This window comes from Entelurus aequoreus, linkage group LG08 (assembly GCF_033978785.1).
Source record: "Entelurus aequoreus isolate RoL-2023_Sb linkage group LG08, RoL_Eaeq_v1.1, whole genome shotgun sequence".
NCBI lineage: Eukaryota > Metazoa > Chordata > Actinopteri > Syngnathiformes > Syngnathidae > Entelurus > Entelurus aequoreus.
The window spans coordinates 16,712,875-16,739,951 of record NC_084738.1 but is presented as its reverse complement, the minus strand read 5'-3'; the positions used below and the strand labels follow the sequence as shown (position 1 = coordinate 16,739,951).

General features: G+C 38.7%; 1 protein-coding gene across 2 annotated transcripts in view; it reads left to right on the top strand.

Annotated features, from left to right (window-relative positions):
• Positions 1-238: 238 nt before the first annotated feature.
• The window catches only part of erbb2 (erb-b2 receptor tyrosine kinase 2), a 34,035-nt gene continuing 7,196 nt past the window's right edge, over positions 239-27,077 (top strand). For both annotated transcript variants that reach the window (XM_062055710.1, XM_062055711.1), the window contains exons 1-20: positions 239-552; positions 17,468-17,619; positions 17,786-17,969; positions 18,039-18,179; positions 19,993-20,058; positions 20,144-20,259; positions 20,344-20,485; positions 21,638-21,766; positions 21,831-21,972; positions 22,101-22,174; positions 22,326-22,416; positions 22,940-23,142; positions 24,334-24,463; positions 24,846-24,936; positions 25,006-25,160; positions 25,233-25,280; positions 25,368-25,506; positions 25,579-25,701; positions 25,784-25,882; positions 25,957-26,142. In XM_062055710.1, the coding sequence (XP_061911694.1) occupies positions 480-552; positions 17,468-17,619; positions 17,786-17,969; positions 18,039-18,179; positions 19,993-20,058; positions 20,144-20,259; positions 20,344-20,485; positions 21,638-21,766; positions 21,831-21,972; positions 22,101-22,174; positions 22,326-22,416; positions 22,940-23,142; positions 24,334-24,463; positions 24,846-24,936; positions 25,006-25,160; positions 25,233-25,280; positions 25,368-25,506; positions 25,579-25,701; positions 25,784-25,882; positions 25,957-26,142 (2,484 nt within the window). In that variant the 5' untranslated portion in view covers positions 239-479. The remainder of the gene's footprint in view (positions 553-17,467; positions 17,620-17,785; positions 17,970-18,038; positions 18,180-19,992; positions 20,059-20,143; positions 20,260-20,343; positions 20,486-21,637; positions 21,767-21,830; positions 21,973-22,100; positions 22,175-22,325; positions 22,417-22,939; positions 23,143-24,333; positions 24,464-24,845; positions 24,937-25,005; positions 25,161-25,232; positions 25,281-25,367; positions 25,507-25,578; positions 25,702-25,783; positions 25,883-25,956; positions 26,143-27,077) is intronic.

Below are 27,077 nucleotides of genomic sequence, written 5' to 3'. Positions count from 1 at the left end.
AAAAAATACATGAAAGTAAGTGTAAGTCTAAGTCATTTGACTGTGCAAGTGTGCCTAATTAAGTGGCCAGTAGCGTAAACCTTATCGATCCGTGACTCAAAGTGGCTTTATAGGGACTATATACGACTTGCCGCACAAATATGAATAAATGACGAAAAATCAAAGTATAAAATGCATTGTGAATAAAGTTAGAGTTAAGTAAGTTTGAAATGAGGGCGGGCTGGCTGGCGCGATCAGCCGCCACTCCCCTTTCAGGCCTTCGCGGGAGCGCGCTTCGAGTCCAGACGGGCGCGAGCCTACACGCGTTACTACCAACAGGCACGGAATTCCAGAGAGGAAATCAGAGATTGTACTCGGAGGAGGGGGAGGAAATAACCAAGTAACCCAGACGTGTTGTTTCTACGTGTGGGAGCAGCCGCTGTCTTTAACCGGGGAAAAGTGAACGGAAACCCGCTCGGGAATATGGACTACGGCCGCTGATGGAGGCGGTGAGAAGTTTGCTGTTGCTCGGGGCCGTCTTGCTCGCAGCGACGGGCTCGCTGGCCAGAGAAGGTGAGTGACTTTAGCAGCCATACTTGTCGCTACTAGACACAAAAAAACACTCATTTGAGTACAATTCTTAGTTTTAAAAGTGTTTAAGAACTAAATAAGTGGACGTGGACTTACACTCGCTACCCTCTGGAGGGGATTGATGACGCGATAATTAACCGGAAGAATCACACCTGTCACCAACAAAAGTTGCGTTCAAGTGCTTGCTTTTTTTGGGAAACTTGAGTCCAGAGTGTAAACACACACACACACACACACACCAACAACTGGGAGTAGTAGTAAGAGAAGGCCAGGTAACAAATACCAGAACCTGCTTTGCCACTTTAGATTGCGTGGCGTGTGCAGGCGGTGAGCTAGCTAGCTAGCTAGCTAGCTGGCTGATTGATTGATTGATTGATTGAGACTTTTATTAGTAGATTGCACAGTGCAGTACATATTCCGTACAATTGACCACTAAATGGTAACACCCGAATAAGTTTTTCAACTTGTTTAAGTCGGGGTCCACTTAAATTGATTCATGATACAGATATATACTATCAGATATATACTATCATCATAATACAGTCATCACACAAGATAATCATCAGAGTATATACATTGAATTATTTACATAATTTACAATCCGGGGTGTGGGATGTGGAGGGAGGGGAGGGGTTAGGTTTGGTGGTTATCATCACTTCAGTCATCAACAATTGAGAACAGAGAAATGGACATTGAAACAGTGTAGGTCTGACTTTGAAGGATATGTACAGCAAGTAGTGGACATAGAGAGAGAGAGATCAGAAAGCATAAGAAAAAGTATTTACATTTGATTATTTACATTTGATTATTAACAATCCGGGGAGGGTGTTAGTTTAGGGTTGAAGTTGCCTGGAGGTGTACTTTTATTGCGGTTTTGAAGGAGGATAGAGATGCCCTTTCTTTTACACCTGTTGGGAGCGCATTCCACATTGATGTGGCATAGAAAAAGAATGAGTTAAAGGTACTACTGAAACCCACTACTACCGACCACGCAGTCTGATAGTTTATATATCAATGATGAAATCTTAACATTGCAACACATGCCAATACGGCCGGGTTAACTTATGAAGTGCAATTTAAAATTTCCCGCCACACTTCTGGTTGAAAACGTCTATGTATGATGACGTATGCGCGTGACGTCAATGGTTGGTACGGAAGTATTCGGACCCATTGAATCCAATATAAAACGCTCTGTTTTCATCCCAAAATTCCACAGTATTCTGGACATCTGTGTTGGTGAATCTTTTGCAATTTGTTTAATGAACAATGGAGACTGCAAAGAAGAAAGCTGTAGGTGCAATCGGTGTATTAGCGGCGGACTACAGCAACACAACCAGGAAGACTTTGAGTTGGATAGCAGACGCGCTACCGTGAGTACAGCTTTGGCTTCCAAACATTTGATCGCTTGCCCGTACGTGCGTGTCGCTATGTGCATGTCACATACGTAACTTTGGGGAAATATATGTTTCTTGCCGACTCTGATGGCGGCCGGGGTGTCGTCGAAAGCTACAACGCCCGCCGCCGTCCCGTAGCTAAGTTAGCTTCAATGGCGTCGTTAGCAACAGCATTGTTAAGCTTCGCCAAGCTGGAAATTATTAACCGTGTATTTACATGTCCATGGTTTAATAATATTGTTGATCTTCTGTCTATTCTTCCAGGGGTTTATTTATTTTGTTTCTATCTGCATTTGAGCCCGATGCTATCACGTTAGCTCAGTAGGTAAAGAGCTTCGCCGATGTATTGTCGTGGAGATAAAAGTCACTGTGAATGTCCATTTCGCGTTCTCGACTCTCATTTTCAAGAGGATATAGTATCCGAGGTGGTTTAAAATACAAATCCGTGATCCACAATAGAAAAAGGAGAGAGTGTGGAATCCAATGAGCCAGCTTGTACCTAAGTTACGGTCGGAGCGAAAAAAGATACGTCCTGCACTGCACTGTAGTCCTTCACTCTTACTTTCCTCATCCACAAATCTTTCATCCTCGCTCAAATTAATGGGGTAATCGTCGCTTTCTCCGTCAGAATCTCTCTCGCTGCTTTGTAAACCATGGGGAAATGTGAGGAGTCCTTCCTCCTGTGATGTCACGCTACTTCCGGTATAGGCAAGGCTTTTTTTTTATCAGCAACCAAAAGTTGTGAACTTTATTGTCGTTGTTCTCTACTAAATCCTTTCAGCAAAAATATGGCAATATCGCCAAATTATCAAGTATGACACAGAATGGATCTGCTATCCCCGTTTAATTAAAAAAATTTCATTTCAGTAGGCCTTTAAGACCTTTGTTAGATCGGAATCTGTGTTTAACGTGGTTCGTGGAGCTCCCCTGGGGTGCATAAATAACAACAACAACAACAACAACAAGCAGTGCATTGTGCAGCAGAGGATCATGACCATGTCAATTATTCACCAGTGGAGGCTGCAAAAAAGAGAGGACAATGTCTGATAGAGGGCCACTTGTCTCACACATGCCAGCCAGTGTGGCGACTCGAGAACTCACTGAGCGCGCAAAAACAGTTTGAAACATTCTTGTTTGGAGGCTAATTGGATCATGTGTGAGTGTGAGCAGCTTTAGTTAGATGTTTGCAAAACATGTGTGCACCCTTGCAACTGGTGTCTTGAGTTTGAGTTTATTTTGAACATGCATGCATACAACATGATACATCATAATTTCCAGTTTCTCTGTTCAACATGTTCGAAAAGGAGTAGGAAGAAGCAGATCTTATTTAATCCTACCCCTGTTTCTTTACATAGCAGTTGCTAAAACTTTTGTTCACTTCCTGTTCTCAATTTATTGACAATATGCTCCACAAGTAATAAAAATAAATACATAATAAATGGTGAAGTAAGTTATATATCATATGGTGAGATGAGTAAGATTATCTTGAAAATGAATGGATGGATGAGATAAATTCAGAATGTTTATCATGGTTCTTCTTCTTTGTACTTTGTAAACACTTTAAGTTTGAAGAGTTTCTTGAAGTGGATCAAATTAGTACATTGTTTGATTTTTTTGCTTAGTCCATTCCATAATTTAATTCCACATACTGATATACTGAAGGTCTTAAGTGTTGTACGTGCGTACAAATGTTTTAAATTACATTTTTCTCTAAGATTATATTTCTCCTCTTTTGTTGAGAAGAATTGTTGTATATTCTTGGGTAGCAGGTTATAGTTTGCTTTGTGTATAATTTTAGCTGTTTGCAAATTCACTATGTTGTGAAATTTCAGTATTTTTGATACAATGAATAAAGGGTTTGTATGTTCTCTATATCCAACATTATGTATTATTCTAACTGACCTTTTTTGTAACACGGTTAATGAATGAAGTGTACTTTTGTAATTATTTACCCATATTTCTACACAGTAACTCAGATATGGTAATACTAGCGAGCAATAGAGAATATGGAGTGATTTTTGGCCTAGAACATATTTTGCTTTATTCATTATTGACGTGTTTCTTGCTACTTTATGTTGTATATTTTTTACATGATATTTCCAGTTCAATTTGTGTTGTCCCGATACCAATATTTTGGTACCAGTACCAAAATTATTTAGATACTTTTCGGTACTTTTCGGTAACTTTCTAAATAAAGGGGACCACAAAAAATTGCACTATTGGCTTTATTTTAACAAAAAAATCTTACGGTACATTAAACATATGTTTCTTATTGCAAGTGTGTCCTTAAATAAAATAGTGAACATGCAAGGCAACTTGTTTTTTATTAGCAAGTAAGCAAAGTAAGGCTCCTAATTTAGCTGCTGAAATATGCAATAACATATTGTGTCATTTTCCATTCTATTATTTTGTCAACATTATAAAGGACAAGCTGTAACAATGAAGTATTAATCTACTTGTTCATTTACTGTTAATATCTGCTTACGTTCTCTTTTAACATGTTCTATCTACACTTCTGTTCAAATGTAATAATCACTTATTGTTCTGTTGTTTACTTTGTTGTTACCGTTCCGTTGTTACTTTACATTAGTTTTGGATGATTTGGGTGGCGGACCAGTACTTTTCAGAGGCGGTATAGTACCGAATATGATTCATTAGTATCGCGGTAGTATACTAATGCCGGTATACCATACAACCCTACTTGCAACTCAGAAGTTGCTCATTTTGGGTGACATCATTACATTTTCTAGTGTAGGGCTTATTTTTGATGCTATTCGTCTATCCCAGGTCAAAGGTGTGTTGGACCCAATCCCAGCAAACTTTGGGCAAGAGGCGGGGATACTTTTTCGACAGGTTGCCACTCAATCACTAGAAGCACATAAATAAACAACAATTCAAACTCATGTTCACACCTACAGACAATTTTGAGTCTCCAAGCAGCCCGACATGCGTGGTTTCGGAGAAACCCCATTTTAGCACCAGGAGAACATGCAAATTCCATATAGATGCTCCAACAGAGATTGGAAATATGGTGGTTATTGCAAAGTAAATAATTTTGTAGGTCATACTTGGCATGAAAAGTTTAAAGGGGAACTGCACATTTTTTGGAATTTCACCTATCGTTCACAATCACTATGAGAGACAAGAACACACATGTCTTTTTTTTGAGGGGGGTGGGGGATTTTATAGATGATAAAAAACGCTTGCAAGATGCAGCTAATGGAAGTCACCCTTGCAGCATTCATAGCCCTTTAAAGCAGGGGTGTCAAACTCATTTTAGATCGGGGGCCACATGTAAAAAAATCTACTCCCAAGTGGGCCGGACTGGTAAAGTCACGGCACAATTACTTAAAAATAAAGACAACTTCAGATTGTTTTCTTTGTTTAAAAATAGAACAAGCACATTCTGAAAATGTACAAATCATAATGTTGTTAGGTTTTTTTTTTACCTTTACATGTTGCGGTTAATAGTATTCTACCTTTATTTGTCGTTATTTATACTTTCTGAATAAATTATGTGATAATGTTCATCAGTCAACTCATTGGTGTTAATTTTCAATCTATCGAGATAAGAAAATAATATCAAAATCAAACTACAGGATGTTATTTATGTAGTTTGCTCATTTTCCTTGACTGGTGCACTAACATCATGTGGTTTATTTTTTATTTTTTTACATATGAAGCCCATCCATCCATCCATTTTCTTTCACTTCTCCCTTTTGGGGTCGCGGGGGGTGCTGGAGCCTATTTCAGCTGCATTCGGGTGGAAGGCGGGGTACACCCTGGACAAGTCGCCACCTCATCACAGGGCCAACCCAGATAGACAGACAACATTCACAAAGAATTGCTATTGCGACATCTAGTGGACACATTTAGAACAGCGGTTTCTTTCATGAAAAAATGTGGCTCGTTTTTATACTTTGCAAACTCATCCCTGCAAGTCTATTTATAATGTAGTAACAGACACGTTCATAACAACATGTAATATTTACTGTATTTTGGTAATTGTATTCATTGCCGGAACTAATTCTTCGGCACATTTATTTCCGTTTCCATAGCAGCGCATGTCTGACTTCCAGTGTGTTCCTACTTCCAGATACAAAACGCTTGAGTGTGTTCTAATTGTGGCACACTTGGTAGAAAACAACGAAGATGACTATTTTTGGACAAATGAGGATTCACAACCTTATACTTTTGAATCTGAATTTATGGAGGATGAACTAATGTTTCTAGAAGCCAGTAAGAAGGAAGAGTGAGACGGTTGTAGCAGACAAAAGCCGAGAGAGTGAGGTGAACGTGAATTAAAGCTGCAAAATTTGGAACTTGAAGCCATGCTATTTCGACATAAATAGATTAGTTACCCAAAATCAACAGGAAATTCCTTGGCCAGACCAGACGAACAACTGTCCATCGAGTGAGTCATACTTTAATATTGATCATGATACACGCAGCATGTCCTGCGTGTTATTACAACTACAGTACATACGATCTCTGGCTCGCTGTGTACAAACAAAACACGAAATGTGGGCTAATACTTTACAGATACTCTAATACAGGGGTGTCAAACTCAAATACAGAGTGGGCCAAAATGTAAAACTGAACAAAGCCGCGGGCCAAGGTTGAACAAATTAACCTTTTAATAGGGACCCAAACAAGTTTTGCATTGAATATTGAACAAGCAAGGCTTATATAACTTTATAGTGACATGCAAAATCGAGTTTCAAATAATAATAATAATAATAATTAAAAATCATCAATGGCATATCAAATAAAATGTAAATACAAATTGAATGCCTCTTTTCTATGTGCAGCCTTCTGAGGTAAATATTTTAAAAATAAACTTTTTCCACAGGCTAATAATAAATTTGAAAATAAAATAACAATAATGAAAATACACCCCCGCTACCACCAAACCTCCCCCCCACACACACACCTTGTAGCGTCCCGGAAGAGTTAGTGCTGCAAAGGGTTCTGGGTATTTGTTCTGTTGTGTTTATGTTGTGTTACGGTGCGGATGTTCTCCAGAAAGGTGTTTGTCATTCTTGTTTGGTCTGGATTCACAGTGTGACGTATATTTCTAACAGTGTTAAAGTTTTTTATTCGGCTACCCTCAGTGTAACCTGTATCGCTGTTGATGAAGTATGCGTTGCATTTATTTGTGTGTGCATGCAGAAGCCGCACTGACTGACTAGCTGACTAGCTGGCTGGCTGGCTGGCTGGCTGGCTGGTGTTTGGAAGACTCCTGGGAGGGTTGGCAAGTATTAGAATTAGTGGTGAATGCGGTGGCAGGCCAGCTGTAGTGTTAATTTGATATTGCCTCAAGGGCCAAGTGAAATTACACAGTGGGCCAAATTTGGCCCGCGGGGCAGAGTTTGACACCCATGCTCTAATATGATTGTTCATGTTTTTCAGTCAGTACAGATTGGTGTCCTATCTCAGTGTTGTGCATTACAAACTCAAACGTGTTTCGTGCCGACGTAAAAGCTAGCTTATCTCTTGCTGTAGTTAGCTTCTAGGGTTAATACCGTAGCATGCCAATGTGTTGGTACGCTACAACAGTGGTCCCCAACCTTTTTGTAGCTGCGGACCGGTCAACGCTTGAAAATTTGTCCCACGGACAAATAAATACAATCATGTGTGCTTACGGACTGTATCCCTGCAGACTGTATTGATCTATATTGATATATAATGTATATATTGTGTTTTTTATGTTGATTTCATAAAAAAAAAAATATATATATATATATATTTTTTTTTTTGTTAATTTCTAGTGCGGCCCGGTACCAATCGGTCCGCGGGGGTTGGGGACCAATGCGCTACAAAACAGTTCTTCAGTGTTCGCTCCTACAATAACAATGTCGCTACAGTTTGGCTATTATACAGGTTACAGAACGTAAATAAAGTATTGTTGACAGTTTTTGAATGTATTTTTGAAGTGATTTAGTGGTATAGTTGATTACTCCCTTTAGCTGTATTGTTGGCCTCCAAAAGTGAGCCGATTTTTATGTTAGAAATCGATAAAAACCCAAAATGTATTGTCTTCTTGTCTTTTATAATGATTGTGAACTATAGGCAAAAATCTCAAAAACGTGCAATTACCCTTTAAGAACTATTGCTTTGGTCATTTTTCAAAGAATTGTCAGCTCCACCGTGATCGAGAACTGTTCTTGAGATTAAGAAAAAATATTTACATATTTTTGTTTGCCAAGTCCTTGTCCAAAGGTATTTATTAATTATGTTTTATAGGCCTGCGCGATATATTGATTTTATCGATACATTTTAGTTTTATGTTGCAGACTATTTAAAAAAGCAAAACATGGCTAAGGCTAATTAAAGCTGGCGTTTGTTAAAAAAACGTTTGATCCAAAGAAAATAAGGTGTTGCCAGTAGTTTGGTTTTGCGTCAACAGTTGTAGAACAAATTAAAAGCATGCTGCAAAGTTTATTTTAAAAAGGCAGCAGCACAACAAACTTACTCGAGCATCTGAAACCGAAGCCTTCAGTCAAGTGAGGGAAATGCAACTCTTTGCGAAGCGAACAAGACCGTAAAAACAAACTACAGATAAAAAGCTGCTTAATGTGGTCGAATCATTTACACAAGGTATGTATACATATTGTGTATATTGAGAAAGAAGCACAGTTGAACGATCACTAAAGCAGTCGCTCTGCACACCAAAATGTGTGAATGAAAACGCCTGCATTTATTCACATACTGAAACTATAGTCTTCTCAATGTTTTACTTGGATATTTATTTGCATACCATGCAAATAAAATATATTAATAGTATTTTTTATTTACGTAAGTATTTTATTTGAGACAAAAGTGTAAAATTTGCACTTTTTGGAGATTATGTGTTTGCATGCAATATGCAATGCCACATTTTGTTAACAGAAGTATTTTATTCAAGACAGAAGTAATGCTTCTCAGAGAAAGCTCTCAAAGTAGTTCTTTGAAAATTATTCCAGAAAAGTACAATTTCTATCTGGTTTAAAAAGTCCAACATTATCCAAATTAGAGTTTTGCTAATAGTAAAAGGCAGTGTAATTTCAAACTATTAGTTTTTATATGGAATAAAATAAAAACTTAAATCATCTCTGTCATTTGTACTCATTGGTTTCTTTAAATAGGGAAAACGTTTGGAAAAAAAAACCCAGCTGAGATTTAATTTTTCGGCCAAAATATACAATCTACCTGTATTAGATAGCTAAACATTTTTTAATTAATCAAGTCTATTAGATTGCTAATAATGCCAGGAGTTGATTAATAATTAATAAAATACTTGTGTGTAGCTTTGTAAACACATCATCACAAAATGCTTGTTTCTTTTTGAGGAAGTTGGATAGCTTTGGTGTTTGTTGTTTTTATTGCTGCTATTTTTACTCTCCTTTGATTTCCTAAAAAAGGATAGTCTGTTTTTTCAGCACTGGGCCTGTCCTTGCTTTTAAATGGACAAATGTTTAATAGATAATTTTGTTTTGTAACAGCCTTGTGAGTAACATAGTTCCAGTATAAATAAACATTTTGAATAAACTACTCTATTAGCACACGCTAAAAATATCTTAAGATGAATATTAAAGCAGGTGGCTAAATTAGAGCCACTGGATATGTTTATGCTTTATAATCCTATTAGTTGACTAATTGTTAAGGTAATCGATGACTCGTAGACTATCAAAGTAGTCGTTAGTGGCAGCAGTAGTAAATACCACTGTTTGCGGTGAAAGTTACTTACGGTATGCAAATTTCACTCCATTAGAGCTTGGCGATATGACTGAATCTGTATTGCGTTATAAGTGTTTAATATCGGTCGATATCAATAATTATTGATTTTTATTCCAGAAAAGTACAATTTCTATTTGGTTTAAAAAGTCCAACATTATCCAAATTAGAGTTTTGCTAATAGTAATCAATAATTATTGATTTTCTAAGACCAATTGAAAATAACACAAAGAGAAAAACATTAAATCTTTACAATGTTTTGTTAATATTTAACTTTTCTCTGATTGTAATCTCCTCAACTACCAAGGCAGAAAGGAAAGCAAATGTCAACACAACCATGGAAAACACTCAATGTAAACACAATTGTAAAATCACATTGAACACTTAACAACTTCTAAGGTGCAATAAAAATAAATATGTAAGAAATGCTTTAATAAAATGTAAAAAAAAAAAAATGTGGAAATGCAAACAGAGAAACTTGAGAATAACTATTTTCTGCTGAGAAGTTATGAATTTACGGCTAGGCAGTATACACTGGGTGAACGCAACTAAGGTGGTGTGGTCTTCCTTGTGACTTCGGTCCATTTAAAAAAAATCCCCAAAACTGCCGTACTGTCTAGGTGGGCAGCACCTAGACAGGGATTAGTGCGTGTGACTCACAATAAGAAGGTCCTGGGTTTGATCCCCAGGCTCATTGTCTTTCTGTGTGGAGTTTGCATATTCTCCCCGTGACTGCATGTATTCCCTCTGGGCACTCCGGCTTCCTCCCACCTCCAAAGACAGGCACCTGGGGATAAGTTGATTGGCAAAACTAAATTGGCCCTAGTGTGTGTAACCCGCATTTTCAGACTGTGAGGCTGACATGCTGACCACTAGGCCACGGTGTGGTCGCATTGGCTCTCCTATACACCTTTATGTCAGTTGAGGATGATGCTTTTGGATTTAAAGTGAGTGCTTGAAGATCAATACCACTAAAAGCATTTTTCAAAGGGGTCAATATGACCCATTAATACTCAAATCAATATCACAGATTTTTCTTGCAATACAGTCGTTTACCATTGAAGGCTGTCACTTTTCATTAGTTAGTTGGCTAATGAAATAGGAGTCATTTTGAACGCATTGTGACAGCCTGTTGACACAGGTAAACAAATCTGCTTTGTCGTCAGGGAACAAGTTTGTTCACTTTATTTTACCGTGTCAATCAATCCAAAGCATCAGTTCAGCATGAGCGCTGTCAGAGGCTGTTATCACTTGATGCACAGAAGAATACACAATACAGCACCTGCAGAATAAATAAAAAGAGCTGCATCGTTCACAAAGACTCTCTGCATGACTTATGGTGGCTTCATGTCCTTTTCCCCACTCCAGGAAAACTCACCGTGAAGCGATTAAGTTCTGCTGAAGTTGGCCACAGTTTCAAGTTAACCCGGCTAGACGTGACTCACCAGTCTAGATGACATGTTAGTAATATAACAGCTGAGGAAGGGTCCATGGCATTATCAGCCTTTGAGGAAACAGTTGTGGAGTTGCATAATTAAAGGGGAACTGCACTTTTTTAGGAATTTTGCCTATCGTTCACAATCCTTATGAGAGACAAGAAGATACTTTTTTTTTTCTTTTCCGCTTTCTAACATATAAAAATCGGCTCGTTCTAGGTGGCTAGCAATGCAGCTAATGGGAGCAATCGATTCTGCCTCTCAGTCACTTTAAATATGCATTCAAAAACGGTCAGCAATACTTCATTTACGTTCCGTAACCCGTATAGTAACCAAGCTGTAGCGACATTGTTATTGTAAAAGCTAACACTAAGGAACTATTTTTCTAGCATAGTAACACATCGCCATGCTATGGTATTATCCGTAAAAGCTAGCTACAGCAAGAGATAAGCTAGCTTCTACAACAACACAAAACGTGTTTGCACAACACTGCGATACAACACCAATTTGTACTGACCGAAAGACATGAACAACTGTATCTGTAAAGTACTAGCCCACATTTAATGTTTTGTTTGTACACAGCTGAGCTAGCCAGATGGCGTATGTACTGTATTTGTACTAGCACGCATGGCGTGGTCCGTGTATCATGATCGATTTTATAGTGACTCACTCGATGGACAGCTGTCAGTCTGGTCCAGCTGGCCGGGGACGTTTCCTTTTGATTTTGTGTAAGCAATCCATTTATGTTGAAATAGCTTTGCTCCAAGTTCCATATTTATAGCGTCAAAATCGCTTATACGTGTGTATATATACGTATATGTGTATATATATACGTGTGTGTGTATATACATATATGTATATACACGTTTGTATATATACATATATATATATATATATATATATATATATATATATATATATATATATATATATATACACACGTATATATATATACATGTATATACACATATATACACACATGTATATGTGTATATATACACATGTATATGTATATATATATATATATATATATATATATATATATATATATATATATATATATATATATATATATATATATATATATACATACACATACACATACACATACACATATATATATATAAATATATATATATATATATATATTTCAGAGGGTAATTTCACCACACCTAGTGTGTGTGTGACTACGATGATTGACGTTGGGCATGGTGTTCCTGGGATTAAAGGCCTCACCTTTTTGTTTCATCTGACCACAGAACTTTCCTCCAGAAGGTCTTATCTTTGTCCACGTGATGTCAGATGAAACAAAAATTTAGCTGTTTGGCCACAATACCCAGCAATATGTTTGGAGGAGAAAAGGTGAGGCCTTTAATCCCAGGAACACCACCCCTACCATCAAGCATGGTGGTGGTAGTATTATGCTCTGGGCCTGTTTTGCTGCCAATGGAACTGGTGCTTTAAATGGGACAATGAAAAAGGAGGATTACCTCCAAATTATTCAGGACAACCTAAAATCATCAGCCCGGAGGTTGGGTCTTGGGCGCAGTTGGGTGTTCCAACAGGACAATGACCCCAAACACACATCAAAAGTGGCAAAGGAATGGCTAAATCAGGCTAGAATTAAGGTTTTAGAATGGCCTTCACAAAGTCCTAACCTAAACCTAAACCAATGCTGAAGAAACAAGTCCATGTCAGAAAACCAACACATTTTGAAAGTCCCATATATGCGCTAGCAGTTAGCATTAGAGATATTATATTGAGATTTTAAACACCTCCAAATATGACAATCAGACAGACAACAAAGATGGACAGGTGATATAATTTAGCATAAAATATTTACAGGTGATAACTTTTTAAACTTTAGTAATAATTTGGAGTGGATAAGAAAGGAAAACAGAGCAAATGTCTTTGATCGCATGGTCTTTTATCATCATTAAGTGTAATGAACTCATCAACACTGGTCCTGTGGCTGTTTAAACAACAATACAGCAAGTGTAACACCAACAGCTGAGCAGCGTAACCAACATTTTGAAATGCATGTTGAGGTCGATAAAATTGCTGGATTCTGACCACTAAATGTACTTTAAATCAGTCCTTCTCTAATAGTGGGGCAGGCTATAGTCACTATGCCCCTAGTGGCTATAGGACAATTGGTAGTTTATTGAATGGAAGTGGTATTTAGTACTTTCACTGTAAACTACAAATGTAGACCACCACTAGGTGTCCCACCACAGTGTTTAAATGTTACTTGAAAGTAAGGGATGGACTTAGTCGATTTATTTGGACCTCATTCAATATTGCAGCTTTCTGTAATATTACTCAGTTGTCAGTTGTGTATTTTGTGCCACTTTCTTGTGCTCTTCTAGTTTCATATTTATTATGTATTCAACAATTTGCACTTTGTCTGAACCTTTGATACAATCCATCCATTTAAAGTCAAATGCAGCTGCTCCCACACAGCAGTAGAAAATGTGCAGCATTCTGTGTGTGTGTGTGCGTGCGTGTTGTGTGCAATGGAAAGCCAGTTGTGTTTGTGATGGTAATCTCGGCATGACAGAAGGCATGAGTGAGGACTACACGTATGTAACTCCAGTCGTGTTCAGATCCTGTTCTGCTTGTCTGTTGAGCAACACTTGTTTTTTTTGTTTCCATCTCAGCCGCAGAGTAAATGGGAAGAAAATGTGTTCGGGGACAAATCTAAGCATTGAAAAAGCATTACTGTATTATTAGTTGTGAAGGTGATTAAACTTCAGAGAAAGTTCTGTTGGATCAACTTGTTTTGTTTGTGGAGCTTTCTAAGGATCGGCTCCACTAAGCCCAGTGACCAGATGATCTTTGCACTGCTACGTTTTTCACCTTGCTGCAGGAGCGCCGTGTGTTTGTCACTCATTGCTTACACAACCATGCTGATGTTGCATGGACTGGCACGTAGCCACGCTAAAGGTGTGGTTTTAACCTTCATTTTGAACTTCCACGGTACTAGTCAACATATTGACTCAGTCCGCAGTCACTGAAGTGTCACAATAACAACAATCACAGACTTGCTGATACATCTGGCTGTATTTGTCCACTTTGTACGCGCGCAATGTGTCCTCGTAGAACGCATCTCCCTGTGCCTCTTTCAGAAATATCACGTTACAATTGTTGATTGTGGTATTCAAATGTAATATAAAATAAAAAAACAACAAAGGCGACTTCAATTTCATTGCTGAAATACTTTCGTATAGCAATGAGAAATCAAAAGAAAAGCAGGCTTAACTAACACACAACACTGTAAAAACGCAAAATTCACTCCGATGAATACATGCGTCTGCATTTTTTTGCGTAATAAATCATTGATTATTTTTTTCTTCAAAAGTGTGATTTAAGTGATTAAAGGCCTACTAAAATGATTTTTTTTTATTTAAACGGGAATAGCAGATCCATTCTATGTGTCATACTTGATCATTTCGCGATATTGCCATATTTTTGCTGAAAGGATTTAGTAGAGAAAATCGACGATAAAGTTCGCAACTTTTGCTCGCTAATAAAAAAAGCCTTGCCTGTACCGGAAGTAGCGTGACGTCACAGGAGCTAGTATTCCTCACAATTACCCATTGTTTACAATGGAGCGAGAGAGATTCGGACCGAGAAAGTGACGATTACCCCATTAATTTGAGCAAGGATGAAAGATTCGTAGATGAGGAATGTTACAGTGAAGGACTTGAGAGGCAGTGCAGGACGTATCTTTTTTCGCTCTGACCGTAACTTAGGTACAAGCTGGCTCATTGGATTCCACACTCTCTCCTTTTTCTATTGTAGATCACAGATTTGTATTTTAAACCACCTCAGATACTATATCCTCTTGAAAATGAGAGTCGAGAACGCGAAATGGACATTCACAGTGACTGAACATGTAAATACACGATTAATAATATTCAGCTTTGCGAAGCTAAAAAAATAGAAGCTAACCTAGCAACGTAGCCAACGTGATAGCATAGCAGTCTCAAATGCAGATAGAAACTAAATAAAAACAACCCTGACTGGATGGATAGACAGAAGATCAAAAATACTATTAAACCATGAACATGTAAATACACGATTAATAATATTCAGCTTTGCGAAGCTAAAAAAAATAGAAGCTAACCTAGCAATGTAGCCAACATGATAGCATAGCAGTCTCAAATGCAGATAGAAACTAAATAAAAAAAAACCCTGACTGGATGGATAGACAGAAGATCAAAAATACTATTAAACCATGAACATGTAAATACACGATTAATATTATTCAGCTTGGCGAAGCTAAAAAAACAGAAGCTAACTTAGATGCGGCGGCGGGCTTACTCACTGTAGTGCGTCTGCTATCCTGCTCAAAACACAACACAACCTCCTGGTGTTGGTGTTGCTGTAGTCCGCCGCTCCACCGATCGCACCTACAACTTTCTTATTTGCAGTCTCTATTGTCCATTAAACAAATTGCAAAAGATTCACAAACACAGATGTCCAGAATACTGTGGAATTTTGTCGAAGAAAACAGAGGTATTTGAATTGGGTCCAAACACTTCCCTTGCCCTCGTGACGTCACGCGCATACGTCATCATACCGCGACGTTTTCAAGCGGAAGTTTCCTGGGAAGTTTAAAATTGCACTTTATAAGTTAACCCGGCCGTATTGGCATGTGTTGCAATGTTAAGATTTCATCATTAATATATAAACTATCAGACTGCGTGGTCGGTAGTAGTGGGTTTCAGTAGGCCTTTAAAAAATCATTTTGACAGCACCAACATAGATATCAATTGATTTATTAGTAACTTGATTGTCATATTTTACAAGTATAACGATTTACTATGATGTCATCGCTGGAGCGGTGAGGCACTGGAATTGTCATTTGACACAAGCTGTGACGACTGGGTGTGTATTTTTGGCGGCCTTACTGTCAACCCTCACGCCATTTGCTGCAGCAAGAGTGACAGTGGTTTTTCCCGTCAGGTTTAAGGGCCCCCTTCTCAATATTTGGACCTACTCAGTGATCTGCATAACCTGAGCCCTGAATGTGATATTAAAACCTGTGATGCATCCCTACAATGTCTGTAAAAGTAGGTACACAGATAGCACAAGTGGTGGTGGGCCCCATTAGAAAAAGTGGGTTTGACTATTGAGGGGCTGTTGGAAGCAAGCCAGAGGAAGTCATTTATAACCTCAAAAAAAAAAGGAGGAGGAGGGACCCTTCACTATATGACTGCACACTAAAGCATGGAAGCTATGCGAGTATGTGTGAACCCTCAACCCCCACACTGGTATGGATTGTCATATTGTATGACCCTGAATGTAGTGCTGCTGTGTGACACTGGGGGAATCTCTGCACACATTGTGGCTAGTGGGAATTAGATCTACGTAAACAAATACAAAACCAGTCAAGTTGGCATGTTGTGTAAATCGTAAATAAAAACAAAATACAATGATTTTCAAATCGTTTTCAATCTATATTCAATTGAATAGACTGCAAACACCATATACTTAATGTTCGAACTGGAAAATGTTATTTTTTGCAAATATTAGCTCATTTGGAATATGATGCCTGCAACATGTTTCAAAATAGCTGGCACAAGTGGCAAAAAAGACTGAAAAAATTGAGGAATGCTCATCAAACACTTATTTGGAACATCCCACAGGTGAACGGGCTAATTGGGAACAGGTGGGTGCCATCATTGGGTATAAAAACAGCTTCCATGAAATGCTCAGTCATTCACAAAAAGGATGGGGCTCGGGTCACCACTTCGTGAACAAAGGCGTGAGCAAATTGTCTCAACAGTTTCAGAACAACATTTCTCAGCGAGCGATTGCAAGGAATTTAGGGATTTCACCATCTACGGTCCGTAATATCATCAAAAGGTTCAGAGAATCTGGAGAAATCACTGCACGTGAGCGATGATATTATGGACCTTCGATCCCTCAGGCGGTACTGCATCAAAAAGCGACATCAGTGTGTAAAGGATATCACCTCATGTGCTAAGGAACACTTCAGAAAACCGCTGTCAGTAACTACAGTTTGTCGCTACATCTTTAATTTGCAAAAATAAATGAAGTTTCTCAGTTCAAACATTAAATATCTTGTCTTTGTGGTCTATTCAATTGAATATAAGTTGAAAAAGATTTGCAAATCATTATATTGTGTTTTTATTCACAAATTACACAACGTGCTAACTTCACTGGTTTTGGGTTTTGTACAATACATGGCATGTGCTCTGTATTATGTGTAAAGTATGTATTGTAAAAGTAAAATACGAATGGGCATTTCATTTCTCCCCTCACTAATGTAAACACACAAACATGTCATCTGTAAACACACAAACATGTCATCTGTTGCAGTGTGCCTGGGTACAGACATGAAGCTGGCCCTGCCTTCGAGCTTGGAAAACCACTATGAGACATTAAAGCTGCTCTACACCGACTGCCAGGTCATCCATGGAAACCTGGAGATCACACACCTTCATGGACAGCCCGACCTCTCCTTCCTACAGGTATTCATTCATTCGCCATAATGTGAAATAATGCAAAAGCCTTCGCAAGAGTAGTCTAACATAGTTTCTGTCAAAGGTTGGTTCTGTGTTTACTATGACACCCCTTCTAAAAGTTACACCCTTTTTGTTGCATCATATAGTCACCTTTGTACGTCTTTTCAACCAGGGGATTGTGGAGGTACAAGGCTATGTGCTGGTGGCTCATGTCTCAGTGAGCCTAGTGCCTCTGGACAACCTTCGGATTATCCGAGGCAGTCAGCTGTACAATTCCAGCTATGCCCTGGTGGTAGAGGATAACACTCTGGGTGGACAAGGTGGACTCAGGACACTTCGACTCCGTAGCCTCACAGGTTCGGAAACTGTCTCCGCACTTTCAAACCTTTCAAATTCAATATGATACAAATGTATCTCCCCTGCAGAGATCCTTTTGGGTGGGGTCTATATTTGGGGGAACCCCCAGCTCTGCTTCCCTGACCCCCAGAAAATTGCGTGGAGAGACACTTTGGACGAACAGAATATCCACGCCAAGCAGTACCGACTGCAACCTCGGGCTTCTAACTGTAAGCAGATCATTTTAGAGCATTGTATTGCCCACCTATTTTTATTATATACCTTTTCCCCTTCTACTTTGATACATTTTGTCTATCAAACATGCGAAAACCGGTGTTTCCTCGCCACTTTGCAGTAAATTTAGAGCGGATTTTAAAATTTTATTTGGTTAGGTATTTTTGTATACATGCATCTATTTGATATTCTCATCCTTTCTCCTATTTGTTTTACCTCAGCTCCGTGTAGCTCTGCTGGAGTGCTTGTTTCACTGTTTTTGTGAGAACATTTTTTTTTTTTTTATCCTTATGATGTCGTTCAAACATTCTGCGCCTTTTAAGGCTTCTGGCACAGAACCCAAGCACCTCAGAAAGCTGCTTACCATCAGAGAAAAAGTGGACCTTGACATGCTAAAGGAGGGTTGCTTAGCGACAAGTTGCTATCTACTATCACCAATTACAAAGTCAATTGATCTCAATTTGCTACGTAAAGAAGGAGGTATAAAATATAAGGATGACGGCAACAGTGTTTAAAAAAAACAAAAACGGTCAACAACTCTCCTTAACTTGTTTGTCACTCGGAATAAGCCAAAAGGGAGCGCTGCCACTCTGACACACCCCCACTGGCTCATTATCATTAGACTTAGACAAGCTTTATTGATCCACAAGTGAAATTGTTGTTCAGTCATCATTCACTAGTACTATTTATTTTATAATTTATAAGGTTATTGTACGTATTTTAGATCATTATAAGGAGGTTTTATATTATCTTATAATTTATAAGGTTATTGTATGTATTTTAGATCATTATAAGGAGGTTTTATAATGATCTAAAATACATACAATAGCCTTATACATTATAAAATAGTGTCCCTACTTCACAGAAATGAGCCCTCCATGGGGGGCCTTGAACGTAACTCCCGCGGTCAATCAATCAAAGTTTATTTATACAACTCTTAATCACAGGTGCCTAGAAGGGCTGCACAAACCACAATGACATCACTGGCGATATGGCCTAAAAAAAAAAAACTTTTTTTTTCTCACAAAATATTTGATTTGCAATGGGTTTTTTTACATTTTCCCCTGCTTTTTAAAGAAACCAATCAATACAAATTATGATAATTCATAACAACTTACACTTTTATTTGATCTAAAACTGGTAGTTAGAAATGGTACTGCATACATCTTACCGGTACTCTTAGCAAAAATAAAAGATATCAATAGATTTGTTCATATATTGCAATGTTCTAACTAAATAAATGTATTCAATATAGAGCTTCTTATGGGGGGAAAAACTTTGGTCTTGCATAAAATACTTGTGTAAATACAAATGTAACATTGAGAGATCTCTAGTTTAGTAAGTGGATAAACAATCATGCTTCTGCACTGTTTAGGCACCACATCTTTAGTGATGTGCAGAGCGACCGCTTTAGTGATTCTTTCCCATTATGGTACCTTGTGTAATATGCCGGAGCAAGAGGAGAAATGTATTTTTATTTTAAATCGTCAACAAAAACAACAAAAAAAAATCAAATTTATTGATAACATCGTTTTAATACCCAGGCCTACTATGTATGCAAAATTTCTCCAAAAAACATTGTCTTCTTAGGTTTGTGGTATCGGTGTCAAAGCAAAATAGAGTAATATCTAATAGTAATTTTCATTTTAAAAATTAAGTTTTTACTATATTCAGAAGAACAGTTAAAAAAACGAGCTGCGTGCCAAAAAGTTCCACCGGGCTGCACTTTGGACAACATTGCTTTATAATACCAAGCTCACAATGATTTTAATTGAATTGTATTTTTTTTTTTTTTTTTACAAAAAACAGGTTCAAGTTGTGCTCCTGCATGTAATAACAGCTGCTGGGGAGGAACAGCAGAGGATTGCCAAACTTGTGAGTTATGTTTAATCCTATTCACACCATTTTCTGTGCCCACACACATTGTAATTAAGCTGAACATGTCCACTTTTGCCCTTAGTGACGCATATTAGTTGTGCATCAGGCTGCCAGCGGTGTAAAGGCCCCCTGCCCAATGACTGCTGTCACATGCAGTGTGCCGCCGGATGCACAGGACCCAAAGACTCAGATTGCCTGGTAAGGAGGACACAAGCCTTTGAATGTTACCAAGTTACATTTCTCAGCGCAGTCAAAGATTGTCCACTGGCGTCTTCTCTGCAGGCGTGTCGACACTTCAATGACAGTGGCGTGTGTAAAGACAACTGTCCTCCGCCCACCATTTACGACCCCGTCAGCTTTCAGACCAAACTCAACCCAGACAAGAAGTTCAACTTTGGAGCCACATGCGTCAAGACGTGTCCCTGTGAGAACTACTTTTTTGGTGGACGTAATCCGTAATGTAGCCAAAGTGTGTCCAAACAACTTACATAGTATTCCTTTTGGGAACAAGCTGTTCGCATTGTTCTGTCGGCTTGGTGTTAGTTTTTCTCCATGACATTTCTATGTAGCGGATTGGATGGGGCAGAGCCATGTGACTACTACTTCTGCTGGTTTTCTGGCAGCGTTCACACTTTGCAACACCTTGCTGCTTGTTATTGAACTACACAGCCAGTATTGTATTTTAGGAGAATGCTGTATTAGTAAAGAGAGTACTGTCTACTGACAGATATGTTAGAACAATACGCTACTTTCTATTAGAAACGGCAACAATGGAGGATGCATGTGCATGGACGAGCGAGTCTGCCCCACAACAACAGGATAGAGAAAAACAAGAAACTTGTTGACTACAGTGTCAGGCTACAATGGCGGACTCGCGGAAAACTCTTCGGGTAAAACTTCACCTCTGCTAATGTAACCAATGGGTATAACGTCTCAAATTGAGCAACTTCTAAACGGTTTGTTTGGGGGAAGTGTGAAGGAAGGCAAGATTATTTTATAAATATCTACGCCCTACCTATATTATTTGATTTCAAACTTTCGGGACTTGCACAGATTCTAAATACACAAAAACAGTTACCAATATGTAAGAACATTTTTGTTTTGCATAATAGGTGATGAGTAAGTGATGAGAACCGATTAGCAGGTGCAAGTTGTCCGACTGCGAGTCCTTCTTCTTCGCTCTTCTCAATAAATTTAAATATTTTGCAAAACTTACTTGAATAAGACTGTTAGGGCAAAGAGACCAATTAAAGGCTGAGTAAGCTTTTGCAGAAAATAGAAGAAAATTTGAATAGAGCGTGAACCAGTTGTATATTATAAACAATATTCAACTTGTAGGCAATTTCTCACATACAAGATACTACAGTCGGGTTTTTATTAGCTGTTACATATCACAATCAAATGTATTAAGAAGTTGAAAAATAAATTCTTGAAATCTTTCACTGGAGTGATGACTAATTTGGGTCACTGCTCACCATTAAAAGGTGATGGTGCCGAACCAGTTGAGAAACACTAATCTAGAGGCCACTGTGCAGCTTTTGATGAAAGATGATCCATTCTTCCTTTCTTTCTTTAGATAACTATCTGGCTATGGATGTAGCGTGCACATTAGTTTGCCCCAAAGCCAACCAGGAAGTCATCATCTCCCATCCCGATGGGAACGAGACTCAGAAATGTGAAAAATGTGAAGGAGACTGTCCCAAAGGTGAGAATGACTAGTTCAACTTACTTTCTGATTACTTTACTTAACCTTGGACTTTGATTTGCAGTGTGCTACGGTTTGGGTATAGACAACCTTGGCGTCATGGACAATCACGGTGTCACCATGGTAACGTCTTCCAATGTCGAGCAGTTCAACGCTTGTAAAAAGATTTTTGGAAGTCTGGCCTTCCTCCCTCAGAGCTTTACTTGGTAAGATGTTCTCCTCTGTGGTTTGCAAATAGTCTTAAGGTAAAAAGCAGGAAGTAAGGCAGGATTTTTATGCTACTTTACTTTAATTGCATGTCATATGTCCGCTAATCTGGAATGTTGTCATAAAGGGACGCCGTTACCAACACAACCGGCCTGACTCTCGAGCAACTCAGTGCTTTCAAGAACCTGGAGGAGATTACAGGTTGTTTTTTTTAATCATTTTACCCTACAAATATAATCCAATGTGATATTTTGACATTTCTTCAGAACAGTTTGTGCAGTCATGGCAAGAATGCAGAGCATGTTGCCTCTGCACTGTGTACATTGTGTCTTCATTGGACATTGCTTTGCAGGTTATTTGTACATGGATGCCTGGCCAGAAGACTGGACTGACCTGTCTGTGTTTGAGAATCTAAAGGTGATCCGAGGCCGCAGCCTCTACAAGTAAGGCTTTCTCTGTCAGTAAACGCCGATAATATTGCCACATTACTGTAGCGAGTATATGTCCTTAAATGAGTATGTGTACTATGAAGAGACAACTGAAACCACAAAAGAAGACTATTTGAAACAATTTTAATAATTAAAAGTGCTCTGGATCCCAAACATTGTCATGATCTGTGTCACCACATGCCACTGATCTGAGGCTCAGTCTGTTCTTTCTTTCTCTTTACCCTCTCCGTTTCAGTTGAGCCAGATTCAGGGTTATAAAGGCTAATTATTAGCCAGCGCAGCTGCTTTTACTGGAAACACACGGCTGCTAGGACAAAAGTAACAGTCAGTGTGGACGAGGACAGGCACAACATGTACAAATTAGGTCATAACAAGTGTAAATAAATAGTCTTGTTTTTCCTTCCCTTTCCATTTCATGGCCATGTTTCTCAACACTGCTACGTCATACTGCATTGCACATCATGTAGTTATTGTCAATTAAAAAAACAAAACAACAACTATCTTACTGTCTTTTCAGGGGTGTCTTTTCCCTTGCTGTTCAGAATCTACGCATCCAGTCTCTTGGGTTGCGTTCGCTACGCAGCATCAGTGGAGGTTTGATCTTGTTGCACAACAATTCTCAGCTATGTTACACCAATTCACTGCCGTGGGAGCGCCTCCTCCATCCCGCCAAGGGGCCCCACTATATTGTCAACCATAATCAAGACCCACAATTATGTGGTGGGTAAACTACGTTTTGTACAATGTTAATCATGTTTTTATTTATGCCAATGTAACATTAATGCTGTTAAGCGATTAAAAATTGAGCAATTAATTTATTCTGATCTTTAATTAATTAATTTAATCTTTTATTTCACCAAACAATGTGAAGAAAAGCCTTCAACTTGATGCATTTTCTTTTAAATTATTACATTATTATAAAGATAGATAATACAAACATAAAAAGTGGCTTCTTGAAGTAATTTTATTGTTTTCAACAGAATTGAACAGATGCAGTCTGTTTTTTCAATAAAATAAAACATCAGGTCCATATAAGGTGCTGAGGTTAATGCATCAAAAAACAGAACAGTTTTTTGAGCAATAAATATTGAATGTTGAACTTGTTGCTTTTCCTCTTCTTCAGAAAAAAATCTAATAAATAAAAAAGACCCACCAATCACAATGCTAGCATATGTTACCTATTGAGGTTTAAAAGAACAGATTTAACAAATGTCTATATTTGTCACAATTACAATCACAGAAAACACAGCAGATTACATCCATGTGAAACAATACCTCATATTTAAACCCTATTTAACGACAAAACATGAAGTTTATTTACTTATGAATTTTGTTTTCATTCCGTCCGGCAGACAAGCGAGCTTGCAATTTATGACTTGCATGGGCAGTTAAAACTACATCCTCCTCCGTGTAAGTGTGCTCCGATTTTAGATATAATGTACACATTATTGTTCATATAATATATCACTATATTGATGCACAGATGTGTTATAATAGTATACTTTTAGTTTAATGTGTCAAAACACGCGGTCTGTTAAAAACGATAATATTCAAACTTGTATATATACGACTATACAAACCATAAACCCACTTCTGATACGTGTTTAAGTTTAATATTAATATTTTACACTATTTGTTCGATATAATTTATCCTATTCCCACTATTTAAAACTGCTAACATCAGTCTTGTGACAGAGTGAGACCTCTTTTTTTTTAACATGGCTCCATATTATCATACAGTACATGTACGGTACTGTTGCGTTTAGTCAAGCACAGACACCATAACGTTAAAGAATACAAATTAGATTATGGCGATTCAAAAAAACATAACGTGCTGAATATGACTGTCAATGTACATTGTTAGTGTAGCTGAAACGGAAATTCTCAAAGTGGCTTTTTTTTATGTTTCAGAGGCAGAGGGGCGTGTGTGTCACCCGCTGTGTGAAGGTGGCTGTTGGGGGCCGGGGCCCAGCCAGTGTGTGTCCTGCAAGACTTTCCAGCGTGGCACTGAGTGTGTCGAGCAGTGTGACCGCCATCAAGGGTCAGCGATATGATGAATAAAAACAAAATACCGTTGCAACATTCATTCCTAGTCACGTCCGTTGTGTCCTTGGGCAAGACACTTCACCCTTTGCCTATGATGGCTGCTGGTTAGCGCCTTGCATGGCAGCTCCCGCCATCAGTGTGTGAATGTGTGTGTGAATGGGTAAATGTGGAAATACTGTCAAAGCGCTTTGAGTACCTTGAAGGTAGAAAAGCGCTATACAAGTATAACTCATTTATCATTTATAAAACACGCAAACTAATATTTATTTGCAAATTTGGACGTAAGTGTCTGTCATATTGATAGTGTTTCCAAATGAAAGGCCTTGTTTACTGTGTAGTTCGTGTCATTAACAGCTTCTAAAATGCTTGCGTTGCAGGCCCGTACGCGAGTACATCGATGAATTCTTGTGCGTCGCCTGCCATACAGAGTGTCGACCTCTTAATGGCTCCGCCTCCTGTCACGGCCGGGTAAGATGCACAGGAAGAAGTCACACACTATGTGAATCTTTGTAAAAACATTCATACATGTGTGTACAGGGTGCAGACCAGTGCGTAGAGTGCCAGAACTTACAGGATGGCGATTTTTGTGTGGATCACTGCCCCAGCGGTGTAAAGGAGGATCAGCAGACCGTGTGGAAGTACAGCAATGCCACAGGACACTGTTTGCCCTGCAACACCAACTGCACCCTGTCGTGAGTGGACACTCCCAGCACATTGTAAGCACACTGCGGGAACAATCTCACACCGTGTTTTCCCTGGCTCAGCTGCACTAAGATGGACGAGAGAGGTTGCCCTATCCATACCAAGACAGGGTGAGAGACATGTTTAGTATCAGCTTGCCTAAAATAAAGCATTGTCTACTGGGAAGTTAAGAGTAGACTAATATTTCCTCTGTGCAGACCGGCCACAACAATCGCAGCTGCTGTGGGTGGTGTGGTGCTCTTCTTCATCCTGCTGGCTTTGCTCGTCTTCTACCTGAAGAGGCAGAAGAAGTTGAAAAAAAAGGCAACCATGAGGAGGATACTGCAGGAGCATGAGGTAGGCACCAAGCACTGGCATTAAGCAAGATGGAGCTGAAGTGTGTACTAATTGAGGAATGTGCTTTCACAGCTGGTGGAGCCTTTGACACCCAGCGGGGCTTCACCCAATCAAGCTCAGATGCGCATCCTAAAGGAAACCGAGTTAGTAAAACTTCGAGTGTTGGGTGCTGGAGCTTTTGGTACCGTTTACAAGGTTTGTAGCCTGTTAAATTACATTATGATGACCAACTAGTCATTATTAGGTCATTGTTGATATATTTTGCTGTCTTCTGCAGGGAGTGTGGACTCCTGATGGGGAAAATGTGAAGATACCAGTGGCCATCAAAGTTTTAAGAGAGAACACCTCACCAAGGGCCAATAAAGAGATCCTCGATGTGTGTAAATTGAACCTTAATGACTCACATTTACAAACTATGTATATTTTAAACTTGTATCTTCTCTTTCCCAGGAAGCGTACGTGATGGCAGGTGTGGCCAGTCCGTATGTGTGTCGTCTATTGGGCATTTGTTTGACCTCCACGGTGCAGCTGGTCACTCAGCTGATGCCGTACGGCTGCCTCCTGGACTATGTAAGGGAGAATAAGGACCGCATCGGCTCCCAGTTTCTCCTCAACTGGTGTGTCCAGATTGCCAAGGTGCGTTCATTATTAAATTCCCATATTATATTATTTTTCAAAACTCGTATAAAGTCTCCGAAATCCACAAGTGCGTTGTTCCAAATGTAGCCTTGATGTTGGAATATAGACTGTTTAAATGTGCTTTAAAGGGATAATATATATTATTTTCTACATTTAAACACTTATTTGTTGTTTACATAACATGTAATGGTGGTTCTTTGGTCAAAGATTTGCAAAGATTATGTTTTACAGACCATTTTCAAGCCGCTTTCTGACCTTCTCTTCAGGATGTGCCTTTTTGTGGGTGGTCTTATTTACGTGGCTCAACTTAGACTGCGTCTTATCTCTGTCAGCCATATTGTAGTTTTTAGTGCTTCCATATGGAGTCAGAAAGAACTCACTGACTACAGCATCGGACTACCATAATGCCTCTATGATGTGATTTAAAATTTTCGGGACTGGGGGATCCCAAATGCGCAAAAGCAGGTACAATCAGGTAATAAAAATGGTATTTGCATAACAGGTCCCCTTTAAAGTATGTATGTAGCTTTAATGATAATAAGCTGTGTTTTACACACCTGTATCTGTCAGTGTGTCTCCAAAATGCATTATCCGCTTTTTAGAAAAACACTAACACTAAACTTGTCCAACGTAATAGATGCCATACAGCAACGTGACTTTAGGTACTGGAGTAGAGGCTACAAACGTTAGCAACACTAGCATTGTTTTTTTAGCTGCAGTGCTAACCTTACGCTCACATTTCGCTGAGGAGAAAACAAAGAGCTCCCACGTCTCCATCTGACTGACAGATAGTTGACAAAATTCCATCCTTTTTTTTTTCAATGTTTAGTGAAGCCTACATACTGTGTATATGTATAAATCACATTACGTGGTGATAAACCAAGAAATCTGAGACTAATGTTGCAACAAATTTTTAGCTATAGAATATTATC